The sequence below is a fragment of the Callospermophilus lateralis genome, chromosome 13 (genome assembly GCF_048772815.1).
Source record: "Callospermophilus lateralis isolate mCalLat2 chromosome 13, mCalLat2.hap1, whole genome shotgun sequence".
Taxonomy (NCBI): Eukaryota; Metazoa; Chordata; class Mammalia; order Rodentia; family Sciuridae; genus Callospermophilus; species Callospermophilus lateralis.
In genome coordinates this window covers 46059131-46086218 of record NC_135317.1, presented here as the reverse complement: position 1 = coordinate 46086218, position 27088 = coordinate 46059131, and the positions used below count along the sequence as shown (strand labels likewise).

Genomic DNA, 27088 nt, shown 5'->3' with positions numbered 1-27088 from the left:
GACAAGAAGAGCCTGAGAAGAAAAGACCAGGATCACACAATCCTCTTTCAGAGGACCCCCAATGACCTAAGCACTTCTCACTAAGTCCTTCCTCCCAATAGTGCTACCCAGGGGACCAAAGCTTTACACTGGATCTTTGGGGGGCACCTATTTAAACCATAGCAATGGGGAAGGTCAGCTTCACCCTGAGTGTATTTTCAGGACTATTATTCACTTCTGTGGGGGTAATTGATGTTGGAGAATAGCAGTGTCTTATTTTCTGGATTTGTTTTCTTTTTGAGGCAGCAGCACAATCTGCCTTACTAGACTCCAGGCACATTTCCATCCAAGACCCTGAGGTGTAGCCAGCAGTCTCGGGCAGCTGCACATCTGCAGTACTGGAGCAGGAGCTAGATTTGAATCTCCTCTCTCCGTATCAAATCTGTGTCCTTAGACACATCATGTAAACTAAGGATGAAATCCTTCTAGGGGTGTTCTGGAACCAGCTGGTACTGCACTCACTTGTGTGTGTCTTGCTCCTAACTTTAAGCCAAGTGGGCCCTGTGGGTAGCCCAAACTGGCCATGGTATAGATACTGACACCACCAGCAACTGATGCAAAGCAGTGCTCATTGCATGACCTCTTGGGTGAGCGCACACCTCATAGGACCCAGTGGATACCATTAAGATGACACTTGGATATGCTTATCACAGGGAAAAGTGCATAGTGAGTGCTCAATCCCTCTATAATTCTCCCCTTTTATTCCAAGACTATCTTTATGGGCCTCTCATACCTTTTGATTGTGCTTTGGTTTCTTGATTGTTTGAAGGCCTGTGTGACTGTAATAAAATTTTAACAGTGAAAGACAGTATATAGGTCACTTCATCAAGTTGCTAATTTTCTGAGGAAGAAATTGTAGCACAGAATTGTAGAAATTGAGAATGTAGAAATTGAGAGGCTGAGCAATTAATCCAAGTATACACAGATGGGGTATAGAATATCATTGATCAGAACAAAGGCTCCAAGAGCCTGCAACATTTTCTCCACCTTACACAAATGCTGTTCCTACTTGCACAAGAAAATCATAATATTAACATGAGCATTAATAGGGCCAGGGATATAGTTCAATGGTAGAGCACATACCTAGCATGTGTGAGGCTGGTTTCAATCCCCAGCACTGGAAAAAAAAAAAAAAGTACAAATTTTAAAAGTTTACTAAAACGCCCTCCAAAAGAAAACATTTTTCACTATGTGTGACAATAGCATGATTCTTTATGTTCTGCATTTTTTTTTCACATAATGACCTATATATTGATTTAAATGGTCTTTCAACACTTTATTAATGGAATGACTTTTAGTTTTCAGAAAGAGTTCTCATTTGACAATAAAGAAAAACTCACTTCCCGCAAAAGTAGATTCGATGCTGAAATTTTAACTACACTTCCTAAAGGTAAGACTTTTTCTAAATGGCTAGCAATGTCTGGGCACCCAAAGATAGCATGATCTAAGTCTTTAGAGGGATTCTCTCACTTCTCACCTCATCCAAGCATGAGCTTCAAGTCCTGTGGCTTCTTCAAATCCTCACATTTCTAGCCTTAGGCATCCTCAAGATTTTACTGGAGGCTTCGGGAGGAGGGGGAGAGTCAACTTTCCCTCTTTTCACTCCTTTAACCTTCTCCCAGTGCCGTACATCCCCCTTACCCCCATTCATGTCCATCCACTTACTCCCTCTGGGGTCTTCTCCCCTTGCCCTTGGCTTCTTCCCTTTACACTCAATATCTTAGAGCTCCCTACGGTGCGATCAACGGCTGGTGCACACCGTATCATAATTCTTCTTCCCTAAGTCATTACTTACACAGAGTGGGTGAAGTTTCCATTGTAAAAGGTGCACAATCTGTAAAAATATATATAACCTACTCTAGGCTGACCCCCTCTAGTTTTTGTCTCTGACATGATGTAAGCATTGCTTGATCTGTTTGCCACCAACTGCAACACTAGTACAATGATCATTTAGTAATAGCTCACAAAATGTCCTCATCCCTAGTTAACTACATAGCCTTTACTTTAGAAAAAACAGGTTGGATGGAAGGGCAGATTTTTTTCCTCTACTCTGAAAGGGGGGGGAATCAAGACCCAAATAAATTAGATCAAAAGAAATATTCTTTTAATAGGAACTAAATCCAATTTAAAAGGTACACTGACAAATTGGAATATATCCTGAGGAACGGAGTGGTTGATTGCCTGGACTCCATGGATTTCACCTGGTGAAGAAAACTTAAATAGGGACACGTTGCTATTGTCAAATACTAACAAAGCTGTCGACTGAAATATAGGCTTATTCTATGTTTGCCCCAGGGGCCAAGAAATAGGACTAATGTGCAGAATTAAAAGGAGGTAAATAAGATTTCACATGAAAAAAGAAAACTGCAATAGCTCATGGTACAGTAGTCCCCCTTTATCTGTATGTGATACTTTCCAAGAGCCCCAGTGGATGCCTGAGGCTGCAGATAGCACCAAGCCCTATATATGTGTACTTTGTTCTTTCCTATACACACACGTACAATAGTTTAATTTATAAACTAGGCACAGTAAGGGATTAACAGTAATAACTGCTAATAAAATAGGACAATTATAATTATAACCAGATACTGTACTAAAACTTTTGTAATACAGTTTCCATCTCTCTCTTCAAAGAGCCAAGACAAATACTAATATTTTCAGACTGCAGTCGACCACAGTAACTAAAACTACAGAAGGTGATACTGCAGATAATGGGGGAACTGCTATACCTAGAAAGGAAATGAGCCACATTGTGACCTCATAAGCTCTCTATAAGGACCAAGCATGTGGTCATGTGTTTAGGGTCGGGCAGATGCTGTGGAGGGTTCCTATGTGGATGGGATGTGGACCAGGTGCAAAATGAAATGGCCCTTCCAATTTTTAGAATTCCTTGTGAAAGACAAAAGAAACCCAATTTAATCCGAGTCAAATTAAATGTTTAAAATCTGTGAATATGATCAAAGCAAAGTAGAAGAATGAACAGATTGATTTTGGCAATAGCTGAGAAGAGTAGACTGATTAGGCACAGTTCTGTATAACAAAAGTTGTTTCCATGAGGAGAAAGGGTCCCTCTTCTCCCTTATCTACCCAAGTTCCCTTTTTTGATAAATGGCACCATAGATAATACCACCACCATAAAAACTAGGAACGGTTTGAGATGCCAGGTTCCTTAAAACTCATCATATTATAACTTCATATATAACAAAAACTTTAAAGACATGTTTATTAACATTTTATTATGGAATGTATCTTAATTGATTATAAAAGTATAATTTTCACAAACCAAAGATGATGACTTTATATATTAACACAATTTTTATTTCTAAACTAATGAGGCTATAAATCTTCAAAGTGTGTTTAAAAGTGCCCATGCTCCTCTTCTCCTGAATTTCGTCTTAGTTCCCCATGGTCTTATTTCACGTAGTCTTTGCTATCTGTGACTTGGGGCAGGCACGTTTGGAAAGACCCATGTATTACCAGCCATCTCTCTGTTTCTCTGTCTTAAATTTGTTAGTGATTTTGTCTATTGGCTTTTAGCAATATAATGTTAAAAATGGAACTGATTAAATTTTGTTTCAGAGACAAAGAGTTTTATGTCTGTTTATAAGTTTGCAGAAGTTTCTTTCTGTTCATTGAGTGAGGGATTCTTGCTCATATGAAACTGGGTCTTAAAATGGTGGTTTCTTTTTCTCTTAGGGACTTTCCTTAACTGTGTATCACAAAAGAGAAATCAAGGAATTAAAAATCTTTACCTATGTAAAGGTTAGATTGTTAACATAGATTTTCCATTTTGGAATTATGGGATGGACCAAATGCATTACTCTCTTTAACAGATTTATTAACATATAATGCACATACCATAGAATTTGTCAATTTAATGGATAGAATTCACTGGCTTTTAGTAGTTTCACAGAGGTGTAGGTCCATCTCCACAGTCAATTTTAGAACATTTTCATTATTTCAAAAAGGAAACCCTATACCTTTCAGCTGTCACTCCTTCCCCTCATTCCTCTTGATTGCTAATTACTTATTTTACAAGCTGCTTGTCTTTATATTAGTGGCTGCCTTCCAACTGTGAAAATTAAAGTGTGTTACTCCTATGGGAAGACGGATCAGTGTTCAGAATGTGGCCGGTCTGGCCTGAGCTCCCAGGCTGTCAAGTGACAGAGGAGAGAGAAGTAGAGAAGTGTGCTTGGCACTATCCTACCACTTGTATTTCTTTGGAATATTCTATGGTTCTCAGGTGTGTAGAACCAAATTCAACAATGTCTTTGCCAGAGATTTTCTGTTTCTCAGAGCTAGCTGAAGAAATTATATTTCCCAAGAAAATCACCCAGAAGACTAAAATATCCTAAGTATTGGTGTTATATATTCTCATTACAAAGAATATTTGATAGATACCCTTATAGAATATTATGGCCCCATTGTCAACTTTCCTTAATTGGCCTTACCTGAAAACTGACCAACCAGCTCCTCCAACCAATAACTTCAAAATGAACTCATAGACTCCATATTGTCATAGAAGTACCACTCTAAATTATTCAGATGGGTAGAGACCAAGGTGGCAGGTGTAAATGGAAAAAAATCCTATGCACGAAAACTATTTGAAAGCAAAATAGAATATTTCTCTACAAAGGAAATTTGACCATCTATTCATGTTTGTATCTGGATTGCTTGATGTATTTAGTGTTACTAAATCTGAACCAGTTTTGAATTGTAATTATGACACAGCACACAGTCGATTAAATTAGGGCTATTAGAATCTAATTTTTAAAAATATCCCTATTACTGATGGGCCCCTGGTGCATGCCTATAGTCCTAATGACCCAGGAGGCTGAGATAGGAGAATCATAAGTTCAAGACCAGCCTGGGCAACTTAGAGAGACCCTGTCTGAAAATAAAAATAAATAAATAAATAAATAAAAGGACTGGAGAGGTAACTCAGTAGTAGAACTCCCCTGGGTTCAATCCTTAATACTACCAGAAAACACACACACATATGTGCACCCACACACACGTATACTATATATATATTTTTCCTATTGAGATACACACACACACACACATACACACACACACACACACACACCTATAAGACTATTTCTTAATTTTAGGAAATATATATGGAAGAATTTACAGATAAAGAGGCATCATGCTGCAACTTACTCAAATATTCTGAAAAAATATTATGTGAAATTATATAAAAATTTTAAAAGGAAAGAAACCTTCAAGATTATCAGAAGATAATTTCAGTAGAGCTGTAAATGGTCTCTATATGTGAAACAATGGAGTTATAATGAGATTTCCGCAGCAGGGCTAACTTCAGTCCATGACTTTTAGTATTATTATCTCTTTTACAATTCTCCAAAATAATAAACCTGTACATAAATTCAATCAGAGGGCCTAATGAGGACCATAAGAGCTTATGTAAAATTTGGGATAAAAAAGAAAGTGCACACACATCAGCAATCCATATAAAATGTCATTCTTTCTTTTACAACTAAGATGGTTTCCCATAAGATATATAAAAGTAGTTGTATTACACATTTGTTTTACTAATTTTACTTTTAAATTATGGACTTGGAGAAAAGAGGCCAAACTCAAATACTTTTTTTTTCTTGTGCATAATTTCTTTTACATGATTTTTGTCTTGCACATAATTTCTTTCTTATAATCTCATGTCTATAGGAATGAGACAAATCTTACTTATTTGTTAGAAAGAATAGACTGAGAAGTAATTATCTGTTTACTGGAGGGTTCCCCCCGCCAAAAAATACTCACTATTGATTTCAACTAAAAATTGATAAGTTCACCAATACATTTAAAGTCTTTTTTAACTTATGGCCACATTTCATTGCTCAGTAAAATGATCAGATAAGACTGCAAGGTATTGTTTCAAGACCCACTATGTTCATGGTGGATACTAGCTTCTAGGAACAATAGTTTTGAGTTTGAGTCTGTGTGTGATGGAGAAGAATACAGTAATGGGCAGTGGGATTTGTCTTGGATAATCTATGGCATTGGAGTCTGGGGATCAGGCTGCCGATCTGAAATTTTTGTACTAGGATCAATGGTTCTCAATCCAAGACAGTTCCAACAGGGCTTTGAAAACATGTGCATTTTGACTGTGGATAACTTAGCATTTAATAGGAGAGAACCAGGGATATTCAACATGCCGTAGTGCAGGGCTTACATTTCTTACATAAAAGGCCATCAGCACCCCCACAGTGGTCTATATATTCCGGAGCCAGTCTTCTGAGTCTGTGACCCTAATGGCATACATCTGTGCGTCAGTTAAATGCTAATCTAAGACTTTCCTTCTGTTGCCCAGAAGTCAGTGGCTACCAGATGGTAATGTTTCCTTCTGAACTGGTCAAACTGTTCTGTCCAGAAAGGGGCACAGAGGTCCCTGGAGGACACTTGATCCACCCCATCCTTCTCTTTGCTGTCACTGCTCCAGTCTGAGGTTCAGCTTCTGTGATGACCAACCCTTTTGACTGTTGCCTGCCCCCTCTTTATCTTATCAGTCCTTATTGAAAGAGGGTGTTAATGTTACTGGACCCAAGTCCTTCTGCTCACCGCACAAAAGCCAATACTCAGGAGAAGAGAGTTGGTAGAGTGGAAATCAGATTTATTCAAGGACTATCCTTGAGAAGATGGACAGGGCTGTTGTCCTCAAAGCACCATCTTGGGGAACTCAAGTACACAAAAGGGATTTTATGAGGAGAGAAAGGAAGTACATAGGACTGTGGAAAGTAAGGCCACATGCTGAGCAAGGTCTTCATCCTTCAAGACACCCATCTCCTTTTCTCCTCCTTTGGCTGGTAATCTCAGTAGGCCTTGATTTCCTAGGGCTAGTTATGAACACGTTATTTTTTCCACAATTTAACAGCACAACATTGTATTAGTCAAGAATTAGAAGGGGTGTGATACATCTGATATTATCTGAAGGTCTCTGGATGTTCTGGATTCTATAAATCTCAATATCTTGTTACGTAGGTAAGGGTTTTCTTTAGAATTTAGAAAGATGGGCATAGGGATGGGAAGCAAAAGTAATTCTTTGAAAGACAGAGTGGCAAAGGAGCAGCCACTCTCTTACTATAATGGCACTAGAAAAAAGTAGAGCTTTGTGGGTGAGAGGATAGCGTGTTCTCCCATTGAGTTGATCTTCCTGTTGGAATATGGAAATGAAAATAGCAGTAGCAACTTGTTGTTCTGCTTTTTCACGTACTGTAGAGATCTTTTTTTTGTTAAGATAATTTCTACAAAAAATTTTAAAATAAGCCTTATTGAAATGATAGTGATTTTCAGTAGTTTCTAATTAGAATGAAAAAATATATATGTCTTAACTTTTTCCAGTGGCAGTTATATGACACTGTTTTTGTTTATGTTTTTTATCTTATCCAGTTGAAATAATTTGGGGATAGAAAAGGTAAGTTTCATTATACTTCAGGACCCCAATAATATACTACTGTATGTCTCGGTTGTGATTTTGAGGCATGGATTTAAGACATCTCTTTCAGGAACCCTTGGAATTTGGTTTCAATAAACTTTTGAGCAGTCTCATCAAAAACACAGCCCCATTCTCTTCTTGGGGTTTAAATAATTAATTAAAACTCTCTGGTATATATATATATATTTCTCCTTGAAAATATTTTCAAAATATGTACTATCAGCATTAAAGTTTTATCACCATAATCTCATCAGAGCTAATTTGTTAATTGCGAAGCTTTTATTGGCTTCCTTATGCAAGGCAGGAGGCAGGATGCACCCTGATCATTATGCCCTTGTCTTCTAAATAGGAACATAATTAACATTGCAGAGCAAGTTCACCTCAGCCTTCATCTACTCTGATTCTGATTCTCTGATTCTTCATCTAAAGTTTTAGGTGGCAGTCCTTTAAAAATAATAAATTCCCAAACACAAAAGGCATTATAAAAGTCGCATATATATTTGTGTGGTTTTAGACTCATTCCTAAAACTGACTGCTTTAAATAAGAATCAGAAATTAAAGCAGTTGAAAATTAAATTCCATGTATTCATATTCCGCCCTCTGAGTTTCTCCTGTGACTCAGACTTTTAGCACTGTCATTGGCTGCAGACTATCCAGCCACCCCTGTCCCTCTGCCTTTCTTTCTCTCCCACCCTTTCCTGAGTCTTCAATAAGAGCCACTCAGATGAACCCTTATGAATTGAAGGAGGAGGAGAGAATAAAGATCTTTATTTTCTACCAACTTGGGCCATTTCTCCAAAGAAACAATTGTCTGGGATCTGAGGTCAGTCATATTCCTGTAGTTGGTGTCACATGAGAACCTCCCAGCCTCAGCAAAACATTTTTTGTTCATCCAGTGCTGCCAGAAGAATTGGGTAATCATTTTATCCATCATCCACCTAAATTTTAGCTGGAAACAAACACTGGCATTTCCTTCCAGTAAAAGTCTATAAGGGGAGGTGTAGGTCCTGCATTGACCTGAACTGTATTTAGTCTGGGTATACCGCGTTAGGTAGTACAATCATGTAGTTAAGATATTTACAGATTGAATAATAAGGTGAAATAGGAGTGACTATGAATTGGTGACTGTAGCTTTCTAATGGCCCTCTGGCTCTTCGGAGCACTAGTCTTTACTTTTGTAAAAGTTTTCGAGACTATAAGCCGAAAATACATTATTAAGTTATACCAAAGTTAGTAAGAGATATTTGGATTTCTGCTAAAAACACCTTAGTAGAGAGATCTTGCAAGTGAGGCCTCCTTTGACTCCCCTGGGTGACAGAGAACATTTTTAGCCTGGATTAGTTTATTTCTTAGCCTAGGATATGTGTGTGGGGGAGGGGGTGGAGAGTTGGGATTGTAATATGGCTGTGTGTACATGCTTATTCATTTGGCATTTGCCTGCCCTACTAGAAAACAAACTCCAAGAAAGTAGGAACTTGGTCAGTGTCGTGTATCTCTGCTGCATACGAGCCAAGAACAGAAATTTGAGTTGAATAAGCATATATTGAATGAATGAAATGAATGCTTGACCACTAACTACTGTACTTTCTTTTTGCTCCTTTTGGCTTTGTTTTAGTTGCAGAATTAAGAAAACTCTTTGAACCAAAGAAAGAACTTACAGAAATGAAAAGGTAAGATAAGTAGAAGAGTGTGGCAGTGTGGCAAAGCAGTATTCGATTGTCCCTGAGCATTGATTTTTGGGGGCTCACTAAGACTTTTTTTGGTGTATTTCACAGAAAAGAGAGAATTGCAAGGCGCCTGGAAGGGATTGAAAATGAAACCCAGCCCATCCTCTTGCAGAGCTGCACAGGATTAGTGACTCATCGCCTGCTGGAGGAAGACACGCCCAGATACATGAGAGCCACAGACCCTGCCAGCCCCCACACTGGTGAGCATGCGTGACCATCACCAGGCAGGCTGCTCAGCATGTTACCCATCGCCTTTTTAATCTACTGGTATTGGAGAGATATTCAACAAAAGTGAATTGTGTGCATATACTCTTTATTAAATGTGTTTATTAAAAACAGCCAGAGCAATCATCATGCATGTGGTCCTCCGGTGTCACAGCAGTAAAAAATGACTCCCCTTGGCACATTGCGGGGTAACTGTTGACCAGCCATTCCCCCCCGGGACTGGGACTCCTCAAAGGAGTGCTCAGCACAGGATCTGCAGTCAGAAGCACTTAGGAAATGTTTGGTAAAGGAATGAATGAGATGGGTACCTTATAGTTCTCATAGTAGGTTTGAACTAGATGCCCAGGTTCCCAGCAAAAGAGGCAACTGCTTTCAGCAGGGAGAGTTGAAGGCAGAGCTGGACCTTGAATGATGAGGAAACTTACTCTAAGTGTTCATGCAACAAAGCATTCTTTTAAACTTGTTTTGGAGTATGTAAATGTACTGCATGTTGATTTCATACTAAGCAGCATGTCAAACATGACATCTTCTCCTTGGTTATGCAGAGTCACTGCTATGGACATCAGCTTGACCTCAGGAGAAAGCAATGCTCTTGGGGCTGATGTCCCCACCCCCAGTCCCTGGCTTTGAGGCCTGCGTTGCTACTGTTTATAGCCAGTGTCTTCTGGTTTCTCCCTCAGAGAGGAATGTTGATCTCACATCGTAATGTTACCAGTTTGCTTGTCTATGGTTTCTGATTTTCTATAGCAAGAAAACTATAGAGAACTAAGTTGTTTTTTTTTTAATGCCATAACATGAATAATCAATAATAATAGACCGATCAGAATACCAAAATTTATAGCCAGAAGCAAATCCTAGTATATATAAAATATTTCACTATGCAGCATATAAGCATATTTAAGCATCACATATTAGTGAGGAAAGAATTACTTCATAAAATAGTACTAGGGAAATGAGCTCACCAAGAGGGGAGAAAAAGGGGACATATTCCTCTTTTTGCTTCAGTCCAAACCCCAAAATAAGATTCAGTTACTCATGTGATTGTTTCAAACAAAATAATTTGAAACATGAAAACATGGTCAAATATTTAATTCAAGTGGAATAGAAAGTGACATTTGAAGCACAGAAACAATTGAAGATAGTGGTTATCACAAATGATAGTAGTAGTTCAGTATGTAGTCATTTGACCTGACTACTTAAGGAATAACATCTTCACTTCAAAGAAAATCTTACTCACGTACACTAGAAACAAAACTAAACCTAGGGAGTGCAGGACTGGGTTTCTGTGTGACCTTCACACCCTTTACCCCAGCTCTCAGACTTGTTCAGCAGCCCAGGTAATTTTGGAAATATTCCTGAAGAAGACACAGGGCTAGTACTCCTATAAAAATTTACATGAACCAATGAAAATGACACTGTCAGTATTGTATAGGGCAATAAGACTGGGCAGGCATTCCCTAGAAGGAGAGAGAATATAAATATAAATGAATATAAAGAGAATATAAATGGTTAATAAACAGATGAGAAAATGCATATATTCTTTTTTTGATCAAATTCAATTTTTTTAAACAATGAGTACTCATTTCTAAGAAAGCATGTATTGCAGATATAAGTTTCAGTTGCTGCACACTTATAGAAATTGAACAGTCTAGCATGTTTCTCAAAATGATGTACCCTTTGAAAAAGCAATTCTACTGTTATATATTGTTCTGCTGTGATAATTATCAGAAAATCAGGCTGATTAAAAGTTAGAAACATATGCCCAGAAATATGGCAAGGGTTAAACAGATTATGGAATGCCTGTTGGATAGAATATTATAAGGCTTAAAAAGTGTTCTTTAAAATAAGATTTGCAAATGTAAGAAAATATTATATATAAGGCAATAATAACATTAAGTGTTTCATAGAGAAAAAAGAAATGAGCTATATAAAAGACTAAAGGAATACATAAAAATGTCAAGTTGTGAGTATATTAGTACATAATGTGATTATTGGTGATTTGGGCTTTTGCCTTTATGTGTTTTCTTGTTAGACATTTTCCACACCACACATGTGCTACAGTTGGAAAAGGCCACTTCTGTAAATATACATATATGTTATATATTGTTAGGTTGTATATAGAGAGAGACTGGCCATATTATTGTGCTTACTCTCAGATCCTATGAAACCACAACACATCACTTGTCAAATTACAGCAGTTATCATATGTGCTGTACTTTCTAGAAGACTCTAAAATTGTCCTGTGGCTTCACATGTGAAGTATTAATTTAAAGAAAAAAAGAAAGGAAAAGAATTAAGGGAAAATAAGCGCTGACAAGGCCTGAGGAGCCCTGGGGAGTGCAGGACTGGGTTTCTGTGTGACCTTCACACATTTTACCCCAGCTCTCAGACTTGTTCAGCAGCCCAGGTGAATCATTTTAGGTCTGTAGACCTACATAAGAAATCAGTTCCTCACAGCACAAACACTACAGTGCATATTATGTGTAGCATAGAATGTCTTTATGTGTGTAAATATTGTAACTATAAGTTTTTCCTGGAACCTGTATGTATCATGCATGTGGTTGTCTCATAGGTCGATCAAACGAAGAGGAAGAAACGTCTAAATCTTTAGAGAAACAAATTCAATCCAAATATTGCACAGAAACCCCAGGGGTCCATGGCGATCCACCATATGGTTCAAGTACCATGGACACCCACGGTCTCGAGTCCAAAGCTGAAAGAATTGCAAGGTACAAAGCAGAAAGGAGACGTCAGCTGGCAGAAAAATATGGGCTGACTCTGGATCCTGATGCAGACTCTGAATATTCATCTCGGTATACCAAGTCTAGGAAGGACCCTGATGCTGTTGAGAAACGGGGAGGAAAATGTGAGAAGCAAGAAAAGCCAAGCAAAGATTTGAGTTCTCCATACTCCAGGACTGAGACCATGGGGCTCAGGACCTGTGCAGTGGAATCCAGGGACTATGCCCTCCACAGAAGTGAGGTTTCTGATAAGGAGGTGCTGCTAAATATAGAAAACCAAAGAGGATGTCAAGAGCTGAGTGCCACCCGGCAGTCTCAAGACCTGTCCCCAACAGTTGAGAGTTCCTCATCCTTCTCATTCTCTGGGCGAGACTCCTGCTTTGCTGGGCGAGACTCCTCCTTCACTGAAGTGCCAAGGTCCCCAAAGCAAATGTCCTGCTCCCCTCTTCAGCAACCTGCCTCCTTGAGCCACTCCAGTGGTGACCAGACACTGCTCCCAGAGGCTCGGTCCAGGTAAGCACACAGCCCAGCACTAACCATCCTGAATCCAGGAAAACACCTGTAACCTCTTTCTCTGCCTTGCTGTGTGGTAGAGTTTGCATATTCTTGGCATTCTATTCAGGTCTTCACTTATTGGAGCAATAATATTTTTTGTAATTTCCACAATATCAAAATAAGTTCTACTAGCAAAGCCAGGACCTGTAATCCCAGCAGTTTAGGAGACCGAGACAAGAGGATGGCAAATTCAAAGCCAGCCTCAGTAACTTAGGCACTTGCAATTCAGTGAAACCCTGTCTCTAAATAAAATATTAAAAAGGGCTGGGGATGTGGCTCAGTGGTTATGCACCCCTGAGTTCAATTCCCAGTACCAAAAAAATAGAAAGGGTTGGGGATGTGGCTCAGTGGTTAAGCACTCCTAATTCAATCCTTGGTCCCCAAAATAGTTCTACTAAAGCAAGAAGGCTCGTACCCTTTTTGTATGTATGATTTTTATGTTCTTTTTGAAAATAACAAACTTTTTAGGTGTCTCTAAACTTTCATGGAAGTCTCCCTTCGGGACTCTTCTTTTTCTTACCTGCTTTTCATAATTTATCTTTTTGTTTTTCTGTAGTTATGCTTAAGACTTAGGGCTTTTCACAGTTGATTTTTGTCTTTGATGTTTAGAATCACAGCAGAAGGAGCAAGACCCACTAGTGGGAGTCTCTCAATTTAGGGTGCAGAATGTCTGTAGTGTACACTGCATGTCACTATGTAAGTGTGTCAATACACATCATTAAAAAGGACAGACATTAAGAGAAACCATTGTGGAAAAGGACCTACCAAAAATAACAGCTCCTATGGGGGAAAATTGGGAGAGAGGTTAAATCAGAAAGTCAAATGCCAGGACAGCCTATGTGCTTGCCTCTAAATTTAAACTGAAAAAGCATGGTGATCATATTTAAAGCACAATTTACTAAGACATCCTCTTTAAGGGTTTAGAGTCAAAGTCTAGGTAGATTCCTAAGTCTGTTTTCACTTCAAACAAGCAGTACTTTCACAGGTGGATTGAGGAGGAATGAGAAGCTACAGTGAAGCAAATTTATTCTATGAAAAATATGTATATGTGTGTGTTAGAAAAGCGTGTGTGTTGGAAAATACTCCTGTGTGATTCACCTTGGGACAGAGTGAATCTTTTTTAAGTAGCAGTAATATGCCTGAAGCAGATCATTTTAGTTATTGAAGTTTATTAAGCCAAAGATCTGTCCCTGCTTACTTGACATATTTGGAGATGTCAGCTTCTAAGATAAATAAATACTGTTCATCCCAAGAATGTATTTTTGAGGACCTTTGTTCAGACTTGGGACTTAATTCCTTGAAACTGAGAGACTGTGATCTGTTCTCTCACATTTTAAAAGGGGAGATATTTTGTTTGGTAAATTAACACTTCACCATAGAAACAGTGTTCTTAGCTTTGTCACTCTCTGTCAAAGGTAATCCTTTTTGTGTTTTGTAGGTAGGACAAAGAAGCCTAATAGATTCCAATTTAGGAAAAAATATTAAAGATATACAATTATGTTACCTAAACAGTGGGCAGGGTGGGGGACAATTGGGAGTTAGCCCAGCACTAGAGCACATGCTTAGTAGGCATTCAATTCCTGGCACCCAAAAAAGAAAAATCTAATTTCAAATTGTCATACAATGACTGCTGTTAGTTGTTTTCAAGGTATCTAGGTTAGTCACCTAGGTCACATATAATAGGTTCTCAGTGGGCTGGGGACTTAGCTCAGTAGTAGAGCACCTGTCTAGCATTCATAAGGCCCTACAAAAGAATTGAAAACATGATCAGTAAGATTTGGAATCATTTGTGATCATAATTAAAACTTTGTTGAACATTCGGAGTAAAAGATAGGGTATTTTATATACTTGATAGTTTGTGGGTTAAAATCTCTACCTGCCCCCCACCCCCACACAACCTTATCCTCTGAGACCTCACCCCTCTGTGTGCTAGGGATGGAATCCAGGGCCTCACATGCTAGGCAAGTGCCTTACCAGTGAGCCACATGCTCAGCCCCATGTTAAAATCTTAATATGCAAAGATGTGAAAAACTGAAAGTCTTCAGTCGTAAGAAAGAGTTTGTTTTCCTGCTGAGCCCTATAACAACAAAAAATCACTTCTTTAAAGGTTATTTGAAGAGCCATATTACCACAGAGTCTTCATAAGCCCAGTCTTAGCTTCACTTTCATAATGAAAAGCTAGAAAGAATCACTTTATAGAAGAATTCCAGTACAGGCACTTGCTTTTTATTTTTTTTAAGCCATTCAAAGTGTACAATCTTATGATTCACGGCAAAGAAACACAAACTCATTCATCATATATATGAGGAAAATACCTGAGATCCATTTATGTAAATATGAAGAGAGATGGAAAATAATGTGTGAAGAATATGATATTTTTAAAAATTAAAGTTTACTCTTTAATGACTGTAGTTATTCAGTTTGTAAAGGTGCATTTGAAATGGATTAATATTCTGCGTAGATGTCCTTTATCTAGAACTATGAAACTCAAGCTTCAGAAAGTCATTCTTGTCTGATTTTTATTTGGGAGGAAGCAAGATAAACAAAAAAATACTTTCTAACCTAAAACACTAACAAAAGAAACCACACCCTGTGACCTGAATAACCAATAAGGAAAATGATAATGTCATTTGATATGAAAATATGTAGCAAAAGTTTAAGAAGATTAAAAAGCAAGAGAAAAAGTATCCACAAATAAAGTAACAATAACTGTAAGCTGGTTTTGTCTTGTTTTTGTGTTTGCCGGCAGGGTTGGAACCAGGGGCTTTGTGCATACTAGGCTGGCACTCTACAATTGAGCTACACCCCCAGCCCACAGTTTTTAAAAAAAAAAAAAATTTACCTTAATTGTTGATAGATCTTTATTTTATTTATTTATACGTGGTGCTGAAAATCGAACCCAGTACCTCACCCATGCAAGGCAAGTACACTGCCACTGAGCCACAGTCCCAGCCCCCACAAGACAGTTTTAATGTTTCATTTTTTTCATGAGTGTGTTCTATCCTGAAATGGAATATTTTTCTTTCTGCTTTACTCTCTCATCACTGAGCTCTGCCAACATTTTTGGCTGGTAAATCTTTGAATCAACACATTCCCATGTCATAATTTTGTGCTAAATAGCAGGAGATTGTTTTCTTTCATTAAGTATGAACACACTAGTCATGAATATACCATCCAAAGATTATCTACAGTGCCCTCGAAATTCAAATGTGAGCTGGAGTCTCTTGCTGAGAGCCCTTGTGTACACTCCCGTTGGCACACGCCTGTGCCTGTGGATAGGAGAATCATTAGTCCGCATACTTCACTGTACTGAGCTGTTTTTAAACATTGTAGGTTAAACACCAGTCTTTAGGGTAGTATTTGCCTAAGGCATGTATTTATTTTGGAACCATTTAGTATTCAGCTTATATGATAAAGAAGGTTTTAAAAGTTAATTAGTATATTGATGGATTGTTACAAGGTCTTTAGCCCCCAAATCCTGTTAGTTGCCCAAGAATTCAGATGAACACTTTGTTCTGAAGAAAACTAAGAATATACACCCAGCCCATACTCCTCCAATTCTTCCAAACCCTATGTGGAATTTTAGGTATTGTGTTTTATGGAGAGGTAGTGTCACTGAAATGAATCATTCTTTGTTAATTCATCCACAGTGAATTTTAGAATAATCCATAGGATTATTCACTATATATATATATTATATATAGTGATATATATATATATATCCCTATGGATTATTCAAATTTTTAAAAATCTGAATTCCTGCTACAACTAGAAATCCTGACCCCAAGACTTGTTAAATTTGCTATCTTGTGCAACTATTATTTTTAAAAGAGAAAAAAAATGGAAATGTACCATATTTGTTACTTTTGTAAGAAACTCATGGCCTTGGGCCCCCAGCTGCTTTTTGCTTGAGCATCAACTGTCACTATTCTCATTAAACTATGTGCCTGACAAAGAGAAAATGAAAGGGAACTTACACTTTATTTTCTAATGATGATCCTCTCTAGAGGATCCTTGTTCCTTATTGACCTTGGGAGAGTTGCTATTGGTGGACGATGGCTCTGGCAGGCTCCTCATGGACACTGAGGGATGTGGAAATCAATGCTCTCTTCCCTAACATAACGCAAGGCTTTTCATGGATGGCCAAGATGATATCTGATTCACCTGTTACTTCTCAGAGCTTTTTCAGCTCAGTACTCTGCACATAGTAGGAGCTCAATAAACATTTGTCAAGGGAACCTGAATTAGTATTTGTATACATTGCATTGTTGTATGATTCAGTGATAAAAGGAAAATGCAGGTTGGTTCAGGAAGATGAAGCAGGGTACCCTCCAGAGTGAAGCTTTTCCGCAACACCTTAACTTGAAGACTGAGCCCTAAGAAAGAAAGGGACTTGTATAGGCACTTGTAGTTTACCTCTTATTGTGTTTGCTCATCTCCCGATGAGAAGTTTGAATCTCAAAACCATTTCCACAGTCTCAGGTTCTCCTGGTTTGAGTTGTTGATTGTCTGTGTCCACACACCAATAGAGATATTGATAGGACAGGAGACTGCTTGGTGGTCAGCCTTCTGTCTCAGCTCCTGTCCATTCTGGCTGCAGACTCTGTAACATGCTCCAGGGGCCAGGGCAGTGCTTCATGGAAAAGAGATCTCAGATCCATCTCTAAAGAGTAACCCTCAAAGCATCTCACACATTTGTTCTATTATGAGAAAGGAGCCCCTTTCATCTTTCAGTCCCTGTACCCCAAAATCTGCATTCCTCACCTTACTGTGCCAGCTTTTGGCTGTTAAATCATTCCTGTTTGTTTGTTTGTTCCACGTAGCTCTGTTTGCACTGGCAATTCCTGTTCATTGTCTTAAATATGATTATGTCTCCCAGAATACCAGCCTACAATCTATGGTAGCTAACAGTTCACATGTGCCAAACTCTTGAAATTTTGTAAAACTTTTACGCTTAAAGGTGTAAAATTTTGTCTGAATGTGCCCTTGCACATGCACATACTCATGCATATATGGAAAACAGGTATTTTTTTCCCCAAAGAGTTGACTCTTAGAAAATCAATTGTTAATTTTAATGAGATGCAAAATTTACTGCACATTCTTCTTAAGCAGAATAATATGTTATTTTTAGAAGATTTTGTATCATTGGAGCTAATTTTACTGTGCTAGATGTTACTTTGTTGAAGTGGCAGGAGCCACTTTCTGTTAACTCCTAGAATTATAGGGAGCCAAAGCCTGTTATTATGTACTTAAAGATACAAACCAAAAGCAATCAACTCCTAGGTGAGTTCTTACTTAGGGTGAGTTCTTACTTCCTGGTAATATAACTCTGCATCAGCCACTCACCACATCAAAAATCATTCTGCTATATCTGAAGTCAACACTTCCTTGTTCTGGTCCTGGGTAACCCTACCATTTTTTTCCAATGGATGTCACCTCTGCCTTATGGAGAAATGACTCAACCCAAACCCCACAAAATAAATTCTCTGTGTGAAGAATTTTAGACTCTTAAAACCAGAAGTAACTGGAGGTTATTTAGTTTAAAACTCTATTTTATACATGGACAGAAAAACCTAAAGAGACAATTGAGACAATAGGGTACCTTAATAAAACTCAAACTATTATCCATCATCCATCCATTCTTTCAAGTTCTCTAAAAAAACTTTTCTTCTGAAAGAAGAGATTTTTCTTCTACACCTCACTTTTTATTTATGTCAATGTTATTTTCCAATATAGCAGAAAAGAGTTTGCTACTTTTGTCCTTTGAAGGTATAGAAATTTCAGGGAAAAAAGATCAGATCAGTGAAATTATAGAAATCCAAATCTTTATTTAGATTTAAATAAGGCATTTAAAAAGCTTTGTCCTCATAAACAAAATGGAAATTTATAATCTGAGATGATTTTAAACTCATTGGGTGGCTGTCCATCTGTACGGATCAATTTCAGCTCTAAGGTAGCTAATCATTCAAAAATATTATATTGAGCCCTCTATATGACAGGTCTTACATTCCTAGATGGGGTCTATCATTTTAAGGATGTGGAAAATAATTACAACACAAGGGGTGACTGTGGTTCTAGAGACCAGTATTGGGTGCTATAGGATTACCAGGGATGGGGTATTAATTATTTTCCTTTGGAGAAGTGGTCATAGCTAAGTCTATAGGATATGGTTAGTTTGTTGTATATGGAGGGGAGGCTGCTGCAGGTGAGGAGGCACAGACACCCAAGTATCCCTGGCAGGAGGGGATGAGGAAGAACTGGACAGCCAGGTGGAAACCAATCACAAAGCACCTTGGATGCCCTGACAAGGCATTGACCTGTGTTTTAGGGAGGACAACAGATGATGTACTGTAGAAGTATCACCCTGGTGGAATGTGAAGAATTGTTCTGAAGGAGAATCAATCACAGTCAGGAAGGCCAAAATGAGTGGTGGTTGCAGTTACCCAGGCCTGAGAGAATAAGGTCTCTGGCTCCACACTGGACTTTGTCATTCACCTGGTCCTATTTGGCATTTCATTAAATCATCTGGGGACATGAAGATAGAGTGATCAGATTTCTGATCAGATTTATAAATAAGTGTGATGACAGAAACAATAAGGGGAGGGGAGAGAAACGGAGGTAGAACAGGGATGAGAGTGAGGAGGAAAGAGAAAGAAAAGAGAATGAAATTCTGAGGACAAGAGCACATGGAGCTGTGGTGTCTGCAGTGAAATACTTGAGGCAATTCTCTTATGAAGAAAAAAGGTTTTATTTAGCTCATGGTTCTGGAGGTTCCAGTCCAAAATCAGGCAGACCCCCTCCCTTTAGGCCTGGGGTAAGGATAGCACACTACAGTGGGAGCTCCATGACTGAGCAAGCAAACCACTTACATCACAAAGCAGGAAGCAAAGGCATGCTCCTAGTGACCTTGGGACCCCCACTGGTCCCTACCACACCACTTCCCACCACGAAGCTTCCACTGCTTCCCAGTAGCACCACGCTTGGGACCACACCTTCGACACATGAACCTCTGGGGGACACTCTTCCCAGCCGTAGCACTGGGGAACTAACAAGATGAAATTTAATAAAGTGTTAGAGAAGAAAGAAACATCAGGGTAGGAGTTCAGGATTGGAGAAACCAGATTTAACAGCAGTTCATGGGAAACAGACCTAAGAGTTTTAGTTGACAGCAAGTTCTTTATGTGACTGCCAAAGGGGTTAGTCCAATCTTGGGATACGTTGATGAAAGGGAACTGTCTGTAGCACAGGTAGGTAACAGTCCACTTGTGCTCTGCAGGGCTCAGATTGCATCTCGATATCGAATTCCAATAAGGCCTTTGACAAATGGGAACGTGTCCAGGGGAGAGACCACCTTCCCATCTGCCCTGGTTTCTTGACCTTTCCAGAATTTTGTAGATTTCTCACTGTCTTAATAGTCCCCTGAATCACTTTTGGATTCTCTTACATATTCTCTGGTGTTTATTCTTTCAAACCAGTCTTTTCTTGCCGTGATCAGATTCTCATTTTCCCAGACACATTAGGTGCTGAAGCCAGGCATGGTGAACGGAGCCCTAATGTTATGAGTGTGGCTTGTGGTTGATGATGATTCGTGTGGAAGAGAAATGAGGAGAAGGAGATGATGACTCAAATGAGCTTTCACAAATGCAGCTTCCCTTGCCCCTCTCATCTTAGGAAGGATAGACAGATGCCCAGTACCCTACAACTAAGCTGCCATGCCCATAAGAGGATTTTAGTTATTTTATCAGGATCCCCCAAACATGGCACCATGGATTTGGTATTATGCCAGTCTGCAAGATTGCTTAGGATGATTTCAATAATAGCCCTTCTTTAGTTGAATCCTAAGGAATGATGGATACGTTGGTTGATTCATTTTCATATTTTCTTCCCAGGTTCTGCCCAGCATCCGGCATATATCTCGTGACTCAATCCATCATTTTTGTTTTGTGTAGTGCAGGGGGGTCATACCCAGTGCCTTTCACTTTCTAGAAAAGTATTCTACCATTAAGCTAAATCCCCAGCTCAACAAATCATTTTTGAATGACTATTCTGCTCTTTTCTCTGGTTAAGTGTAATCAAACTACAGCAGTGCCAGTTGAAATAGCCAATTTGCAAACTGTTCATCAGCCAATTTGCAAATTGTATGCGACTTGTGCTGGAATGTAAACTGTGGATTGTTTCCTTCATTGAGAAAGTCATGTTATAAGGAAAATGTCAGCTGAATTAACCATCAAGCTAACTGATGTTAGTTTTCATTCTGGTGCAAGCCTTTTATCTAATCACAGACCAGTGACTCCAATTAGCAGAACATACTGAGTAACACTTGTTCATATCACAAGGCTCTTTGCATTCTGTTTGAGATTGGAATTCTTTTTATGTCTTGAGTCAGTGTTCTCATAAATTTTATTCAGCTGTAAGTGTGAATTATAAGTGAGTGAGAAATCATTGACTATTTTGGTGACTTCAGTTCTCAGCCCTGAAGGACTGAGTCTGGGCTACTCTCATGAGTAAGATTATTGTATTAGTCAGTTTTCTGTTACTATAACAAAATACCAGAGACAACAATTTATAAGAAGGTAATGTTGGTTTCACTCATGGTTTCAATCAAATATAACATTAGCCCCATTGCTTAGGTCCATGGCAAGACAGTACATCCTTATGGGAACGTGTGGCAGAGGAATTCACATGGAGGCCAGGAAGCAAAAGAGAAAGAGGAGGGGCTGGAGCCCCAAAACCCCTCAACGGCATACCCCTAGGGCCTAACTTACTTTTGCTAAGCTTCACCTCCTAAATGTACCACCACCTCCCACCACCACCACAGCCTGGGATCTAAGCCTTTAATACCTGAGCCTTTGGGGTATGCTTCTAAACCATAGCAGCTACCTATTGCCCAGATTCCTTTAATCCAGCAAGGAAATATCCAGTCAGTAGCCAGAAACTGGATCCCCTCAGAAGATCTGGTGTAGCACCAACCTAGATTGGTGAGTTTGGGTAAATATATAACAACTACTCCAGTCAAGACAGAAAATGTCCCTATCATTCATTTTGCCTCTGTTTACCACCATTCACTCTCAACTCTATGCAACTAACAACTGCTGTAGCCTGAGAGTATCACATGTTCAGTTTGGCTCATTATGTTGTATAAAGTGAATTATTTCCCATTACTTTGTGTGTGGTGGGTGGGGTATAAGTGTGTGCATGGATTAAAGTAAGTAAGGATTGAACCTCACACATGCAAAGCCTGTGCTTTACCACCGATCCACACCCCCGGCCTTACTGCCCCTTCATTGTTTTTTAACCAAAACTCAATTATCAAAAATAATTAAACATTACATTAAAGAACAGTACAAAAGAACACTATAAAATTACAGCATCCATGCACAATTTAAAGAAATTAAAAAAAAAACAAAGAAAGAAGTAGTTGGCACTATTCAGTTATGCTCTCTGTTTTGTTCATATTTTTAAAATCTCACCTCTATTGAGCTACTTCTTGAAAGCAATATCTCTTTGGTCTCAGAAATCAATTTTGTACTTTTATAAAATATATATCTTAAAATCTGAGTCTGGCCATCTCTTAGCCATACTACATTAATAATCAGCCTAGACTACAAGGAGGAAAAGTCAGTCCAGAGCTTTTGCTGCCTCACTCCTCTGATTTTAGGTATATGCTGGAGAACCAGAGGAGGAAGGTAATTGGGTTTTGTGGAATTTATAGGCATTTGGGTAACTCTTTGCTGGGGGGAGAACAGGCACCCAAGAGAGACATATTAATCTGGTCACAGTTGTGGATATGACCAGGCACTCCTTGATGTCCCCCTTGCTTGGGCCTGGAGCGTAGGCTTGGGGATCCACGCGCTAGGTCCGAGCTCAAACTTGAGCAGTTAATATATTGTTTTTGTACATCATTTTCTTCATCTATAAAATGAGGATTAGAATAACTCATAGTAGGCTGAGGATGGAGCTCAGTGGTAGAGCATTTGCCTAGCATGTGCGAGGCCCTGGGTTCTATCCCCAGCACCACAAAAAAATTGCCTCATGGAGTTGTGGAAATAATTATTCAACAAGTCATTCACAAATATTATTGATGTCTGCTATTGGCCACACACACTGTGCTGAATTCTGATGATAACCACAGTGAACAAAGTCTCTTCTCTCAAGACTTTCATATGTCCTAGTGAGGAGAGATGTCATGGAGGGGGAGGGGGAGGGGAGGGGGATGAGGTCAGTGAGATATATGGATGTGGGTGATGCAGATCAGGGAAGGCTTTGGAGTCTGTTGTGAGGGCTTTGGGTTCTACCGTAAATGATAGGTGGAGCCATATAATGGTTTCAAAATGAGGAATGACCAACATACCTTACATTTTCCAGGAATTACTGTGTTTGCTAAGTTGATGCTAAATTATAGATAGGCAAAGATGAAAATAGGTAGAATAATTATGTCATCTCAGCAATTGGGGTGAAGGACGGTGGTGGCCTGAATTGTATAATAGCAGCAGAGGTAGTGGGATGAGCTTATGTTTTGAGGGTAACCTACACATTTGCTGATGACTTAGATGTGGAGTGTGGAAAAAAACAGAGAAGGCAAAGGTTAGTCCCCATTGTATGGCCATTCACTGATATAGGGAGGACTCCAGTACATGTTGGTTTGGAGGGAATTCTAGAACTCATTTTCTAGATATGCTACACATTTTTGGAGGTGATGTTGCTGGAGATGGAACTCTGGACCTTTTGCACATTAAGTAGGTGCACTTTACCACTTTACCCCAAGTCTGTGCACATGTAAAACTTAAGATGTCTATATTGTGTCTCTCTTAGGTATTAGAATGTCTATATTAGATATTCAAAATATCAAGTATCCAGTTGAATCCAGGAGTCTGGAATTCATGGGTGGGAGATCACATGGAGATAAACATAGAAGATCCTTGATAGACTGAAAGCTAGATCTAGGCCTCAATTGTTGATGGAGAAGTGAGGAGGGAAGGACACCACCCTGAGGATTCTCTGGTCGGAGGGGTGGGTAAGGAGGAATCAATAGAGAAGGCTGGGAGATAAGGGGGTGACCATCAGCATCCAGCTTTGCTGGTACAACTGAGGTTGACCATTTTGTATGAGAGAGTAGATAGAAGTACCCCAGGTGTCCTATGCACCAGGAGTGTTTAACCAACTTAGATCTCTCCTCATCCTCCTTGCTTTCTTTTCTGTCTGGGGTGGTGGAAAACCTCCCCCAGGTTCATGAGTCCTGAAAGCCTTACTTGGAGAAATGTTCTAAATTGTTCCTGCCTGAAGTTTACTTAAGCCAATGTGAACCCTCCTGGTGAGGCATGACCGGTGCCTACTAAAATCACATGACTTCAGAATGGAGTTTCTAAATATATCATCTCGTTAAAACTCATAAACTTGCAGTGCTCTGTTGTCTTTGAAGAAAAAAAAAAAAAAAAAACAGAGGAGACCAGTGTTTGGATGGGCTCACCAGGTTCTGGGCAGGATGCCTTCACATAAAATTGTTTATTTCTTCTTATATACATTGTGTGTTTATTACATATAACATTTTAGACTTGCAGTGTTCACTGCCCTGGTAATAGTTATTGTTTTTTGGCCAGTTCCATATCTGAGTTTTAATGAATCAATGGACTCTAGTAAGTCTCCCACCCCCAGCGTTTTCTGTGTATGATTTTCATTTTATAAATGCTGACCCAACCTATTCTTGAGCAAGCCCCTGATAATGTTTTATGGTGATGCTAAGTTTTATTCTTGTCCCTGAAGGTTGTGTTCAAAAAATTGGAGAGCAGTTCACATTTTGCAAAGCATTCCTTTATTCAAAAATTTATTGAGCCTTGCAATCAGTCTGATTATACTAACTTGCTTGTTTTCAAAAGCATTGGCATGTTGTTCCTTTTCCACTCTGCATTCTGTCCTACATTGCATTGCCTCCTTTCTTAGCTGCAGATGATAGACTGAACTTTTCCTAGGTTCCAACGAATGCTGAGAGTCCAATTGGAAAAGAAAATGTACATACATCTTAATTTTTGTTTGCTTTGCATAAGACTGTTGTAATGTTGGGAATCAGGAGGTAGAATGACAGGTTTGGGTGGCGAGAGACTGAAGGATGTTACTGAGAAGCAGCTAAGTCCAAGTGTAGAATACTACAGAGTTCAGTGGTCACAGCAAGCTATATAACTCCAGTGATGGGCTCTTGCCTGGCACCTTGAACCAAAACTAAAATGATTTTAGAAAATTGAGTTAATTATAATTCTCATTCTACTCTTTTGGAAATTGTTGGGAGCTGCAGTGTTTCCAGCCTACTATTTAAACACTCTTGCAGATAAGTTCATGAGGTATTGAGCCAGTAAACATTTAAAATAGCATGCAGAATTTCCATTTTTTCTTTCTGCATCTTAAGGGAGTGTTCCTCCTCTGACTTATTTCATATTGTTAACCCAAGGATTTCCTTGCCTAAGAGTTCTCTAAAATATTTTCATCCTCTCATAATTATTTCATCACTTTCTACCTTGCATTGTGTTTGGTTGAGGCTTGAGGAATGAATATATACATCATGCTATATTAACAAAATGCAAGGATTTCACCGGCCAGGATGATGCCTTTTTACGTTTGTTACCTCTCAGAGCTTATTTAAATAATACAGTATTTTGTACAGGATGGGAGTTCAATGAACATTTGTCTAATGGACCTGAATAAGCATTTGTAACTGTGGTATTGATTGCTTTATCCAGTGGTGAATTCAAAATGTGTAATAACAACTAAAGATATGATCTCATTGAATTTGTTTTTATTTATTTTATTCATTTTCGTTGTTTTGCATGGACACTCTTTTTATATTTGTCTATTTACCAATGTGCCTCAACATTTATGGAGGTTAAGTTGCCTTATATGTTTTACTTCAACCCCTTGTGGATAATTACCTGGCATTCGTAAGCAGAGTATGACTCTAACAGACTCTCTCCTAATAATTTAAAATTACTTGAAATACACTTTCTCTGGTGACTTTAGATATATTTGTTTCTATCTCTTGGTCTTTGAAGAGAGCCAAATGTCCTGGCAATTCTGTGAAGCCAATATAAACCCTATGCCAAAATGTACTTACATATTTTCAAAAGCCAAGATTATTATTTACCTAATAAAAATGCCTTTAAGTGTTCTGTTATAATAAAGTTCTATGTATTTATTAACATTTTAATAGAAATTATCTGAAGTCTTTTTTTTTGTACATGGTAGCACAGGGAAGCTCAAACATGAGTGGTTTCTCCAGAAAGATTCTGAAGGGGACACACCTTCACTTATCAACTGGCCTTCCAGGTACATCTCACGTTGTAAAACTTGTGGCTCATGTTTAATGGATGCTTTTCTGTTTTCCCTTGGACTTGGCTTTGCTATTCCATACTTTAGCTAATGCTGACTCTCCTCTTGCCCTCTTGTTAGTGGCAATGGATTTGAAAACCATGTGTTCAAAAAGAACTTACTTTCAAATCATTGTTTTCTCCTAGCATCACCCTAATCCATGCTGATAGCATTTCTCTTCCTCCTTTCCCTCTCTCTGAGGATCTTTTCTATACCTTTTGCTTTTCCCCTTTCTCACCAACTCACACAGAACTGGCCAGTTGGGGGCAGTAGTGAGTGCATAAGCAGTCCTTGGTCCTTGGAATCTCACTGAACAGCCGGCCAGTGTTTCCTCTTGCCAGAGCCTCTCTGTCCAGCACCCCGGCTCCTTGTTTTATGTCTCCTTGTCTCTAAACTCTGGCATTTCTACTTAATTTTCAACAGTAAATTTAGGGCATGTGGTTTTAAAAGCAGACAAAAACCCCTATCATTTCATTTTTTAAGACTGGGGGCAGGGAGAGGCAAAAGAAGTAAGAATGAATAAGTCATTGGAGGGACAAAGCACCCATGTACTGAGTTTCTAACAGTGACTTTGTTCTCAGCTGAGGACAACATTCAGATTGTCTCTGATTAGAAGCACACATTCCACAGGAGAACTTGACCACATTTCAGTCTCCTTTTAAAAGATTAACAAAAGTTATAAATATGAAAACCTCCAACACTGGGTAGTCTCTGAGAAAAATAATAACTCAGAATGTTTGTTTCCCACGAATTGTTCATAATAACTGCCTTTTATGTGCCTTTTTTTTTTTTTTTAAGAATCTGTACCAATATCCTGCTTAAAAACCACAGAGGTGTTTATATTTATCAGGGTACACTTGTCCTTAAATGGACCATTCTTTTCTGTAAAGTGTGCATCAAAATTACTTTTGCTGAGTCATTTTAAGTAAATCAAAGTTATACATTTTCCCAAGAAATCACTTCTCCCACTCCAAATGTCTTCTTTACTTTTTTTT

At 38.8% G+C, this 27088-nt stretch overlaps 1 protein-coding gene across 15 annotated transcripts in view; it reads left to right on the top strand.

Moving 5' to 3' along the window:
• The window catches only part of Svil (supervillin), a 225616-nt gene that overhangs the window by 131971 nt on the left and 66557 nt on the right, over positions 1-27088 (top strand). For 10 of the 15 annotated variants that reach the window (XM_076831667.1, XM_076831665.1, XM_076831666.1 and 7 more), the window contains 5 exons: positions 1338-1429; positions 9108-9162; positions 9268-9419; positions 12017-12698; positions 25971-26051. In XM_076831667.1, the coding sequence (XP_076687782.1) occupies positions 9155-9162; positions 9268-9419; positions 12017-12698; positions 25971-26051 (923 nt within the window). In that variant the 5' untranslated portion in view covers positions 1338-1429; positions 9108-9154. Of the gene's footprint in view, positions 1-1337; positions 1430-7446; positions 7472-9107; positions 9163-9267; positions 9420-12016; positions 12699-25970; positions 26052-27088 lie in introns of all 15 variants that reach the window. The other 5 variants (XM_076831678.1, XM_076831676.1, XM_076831677.1 and 2 more) reach the window with 2 other exon arrangements.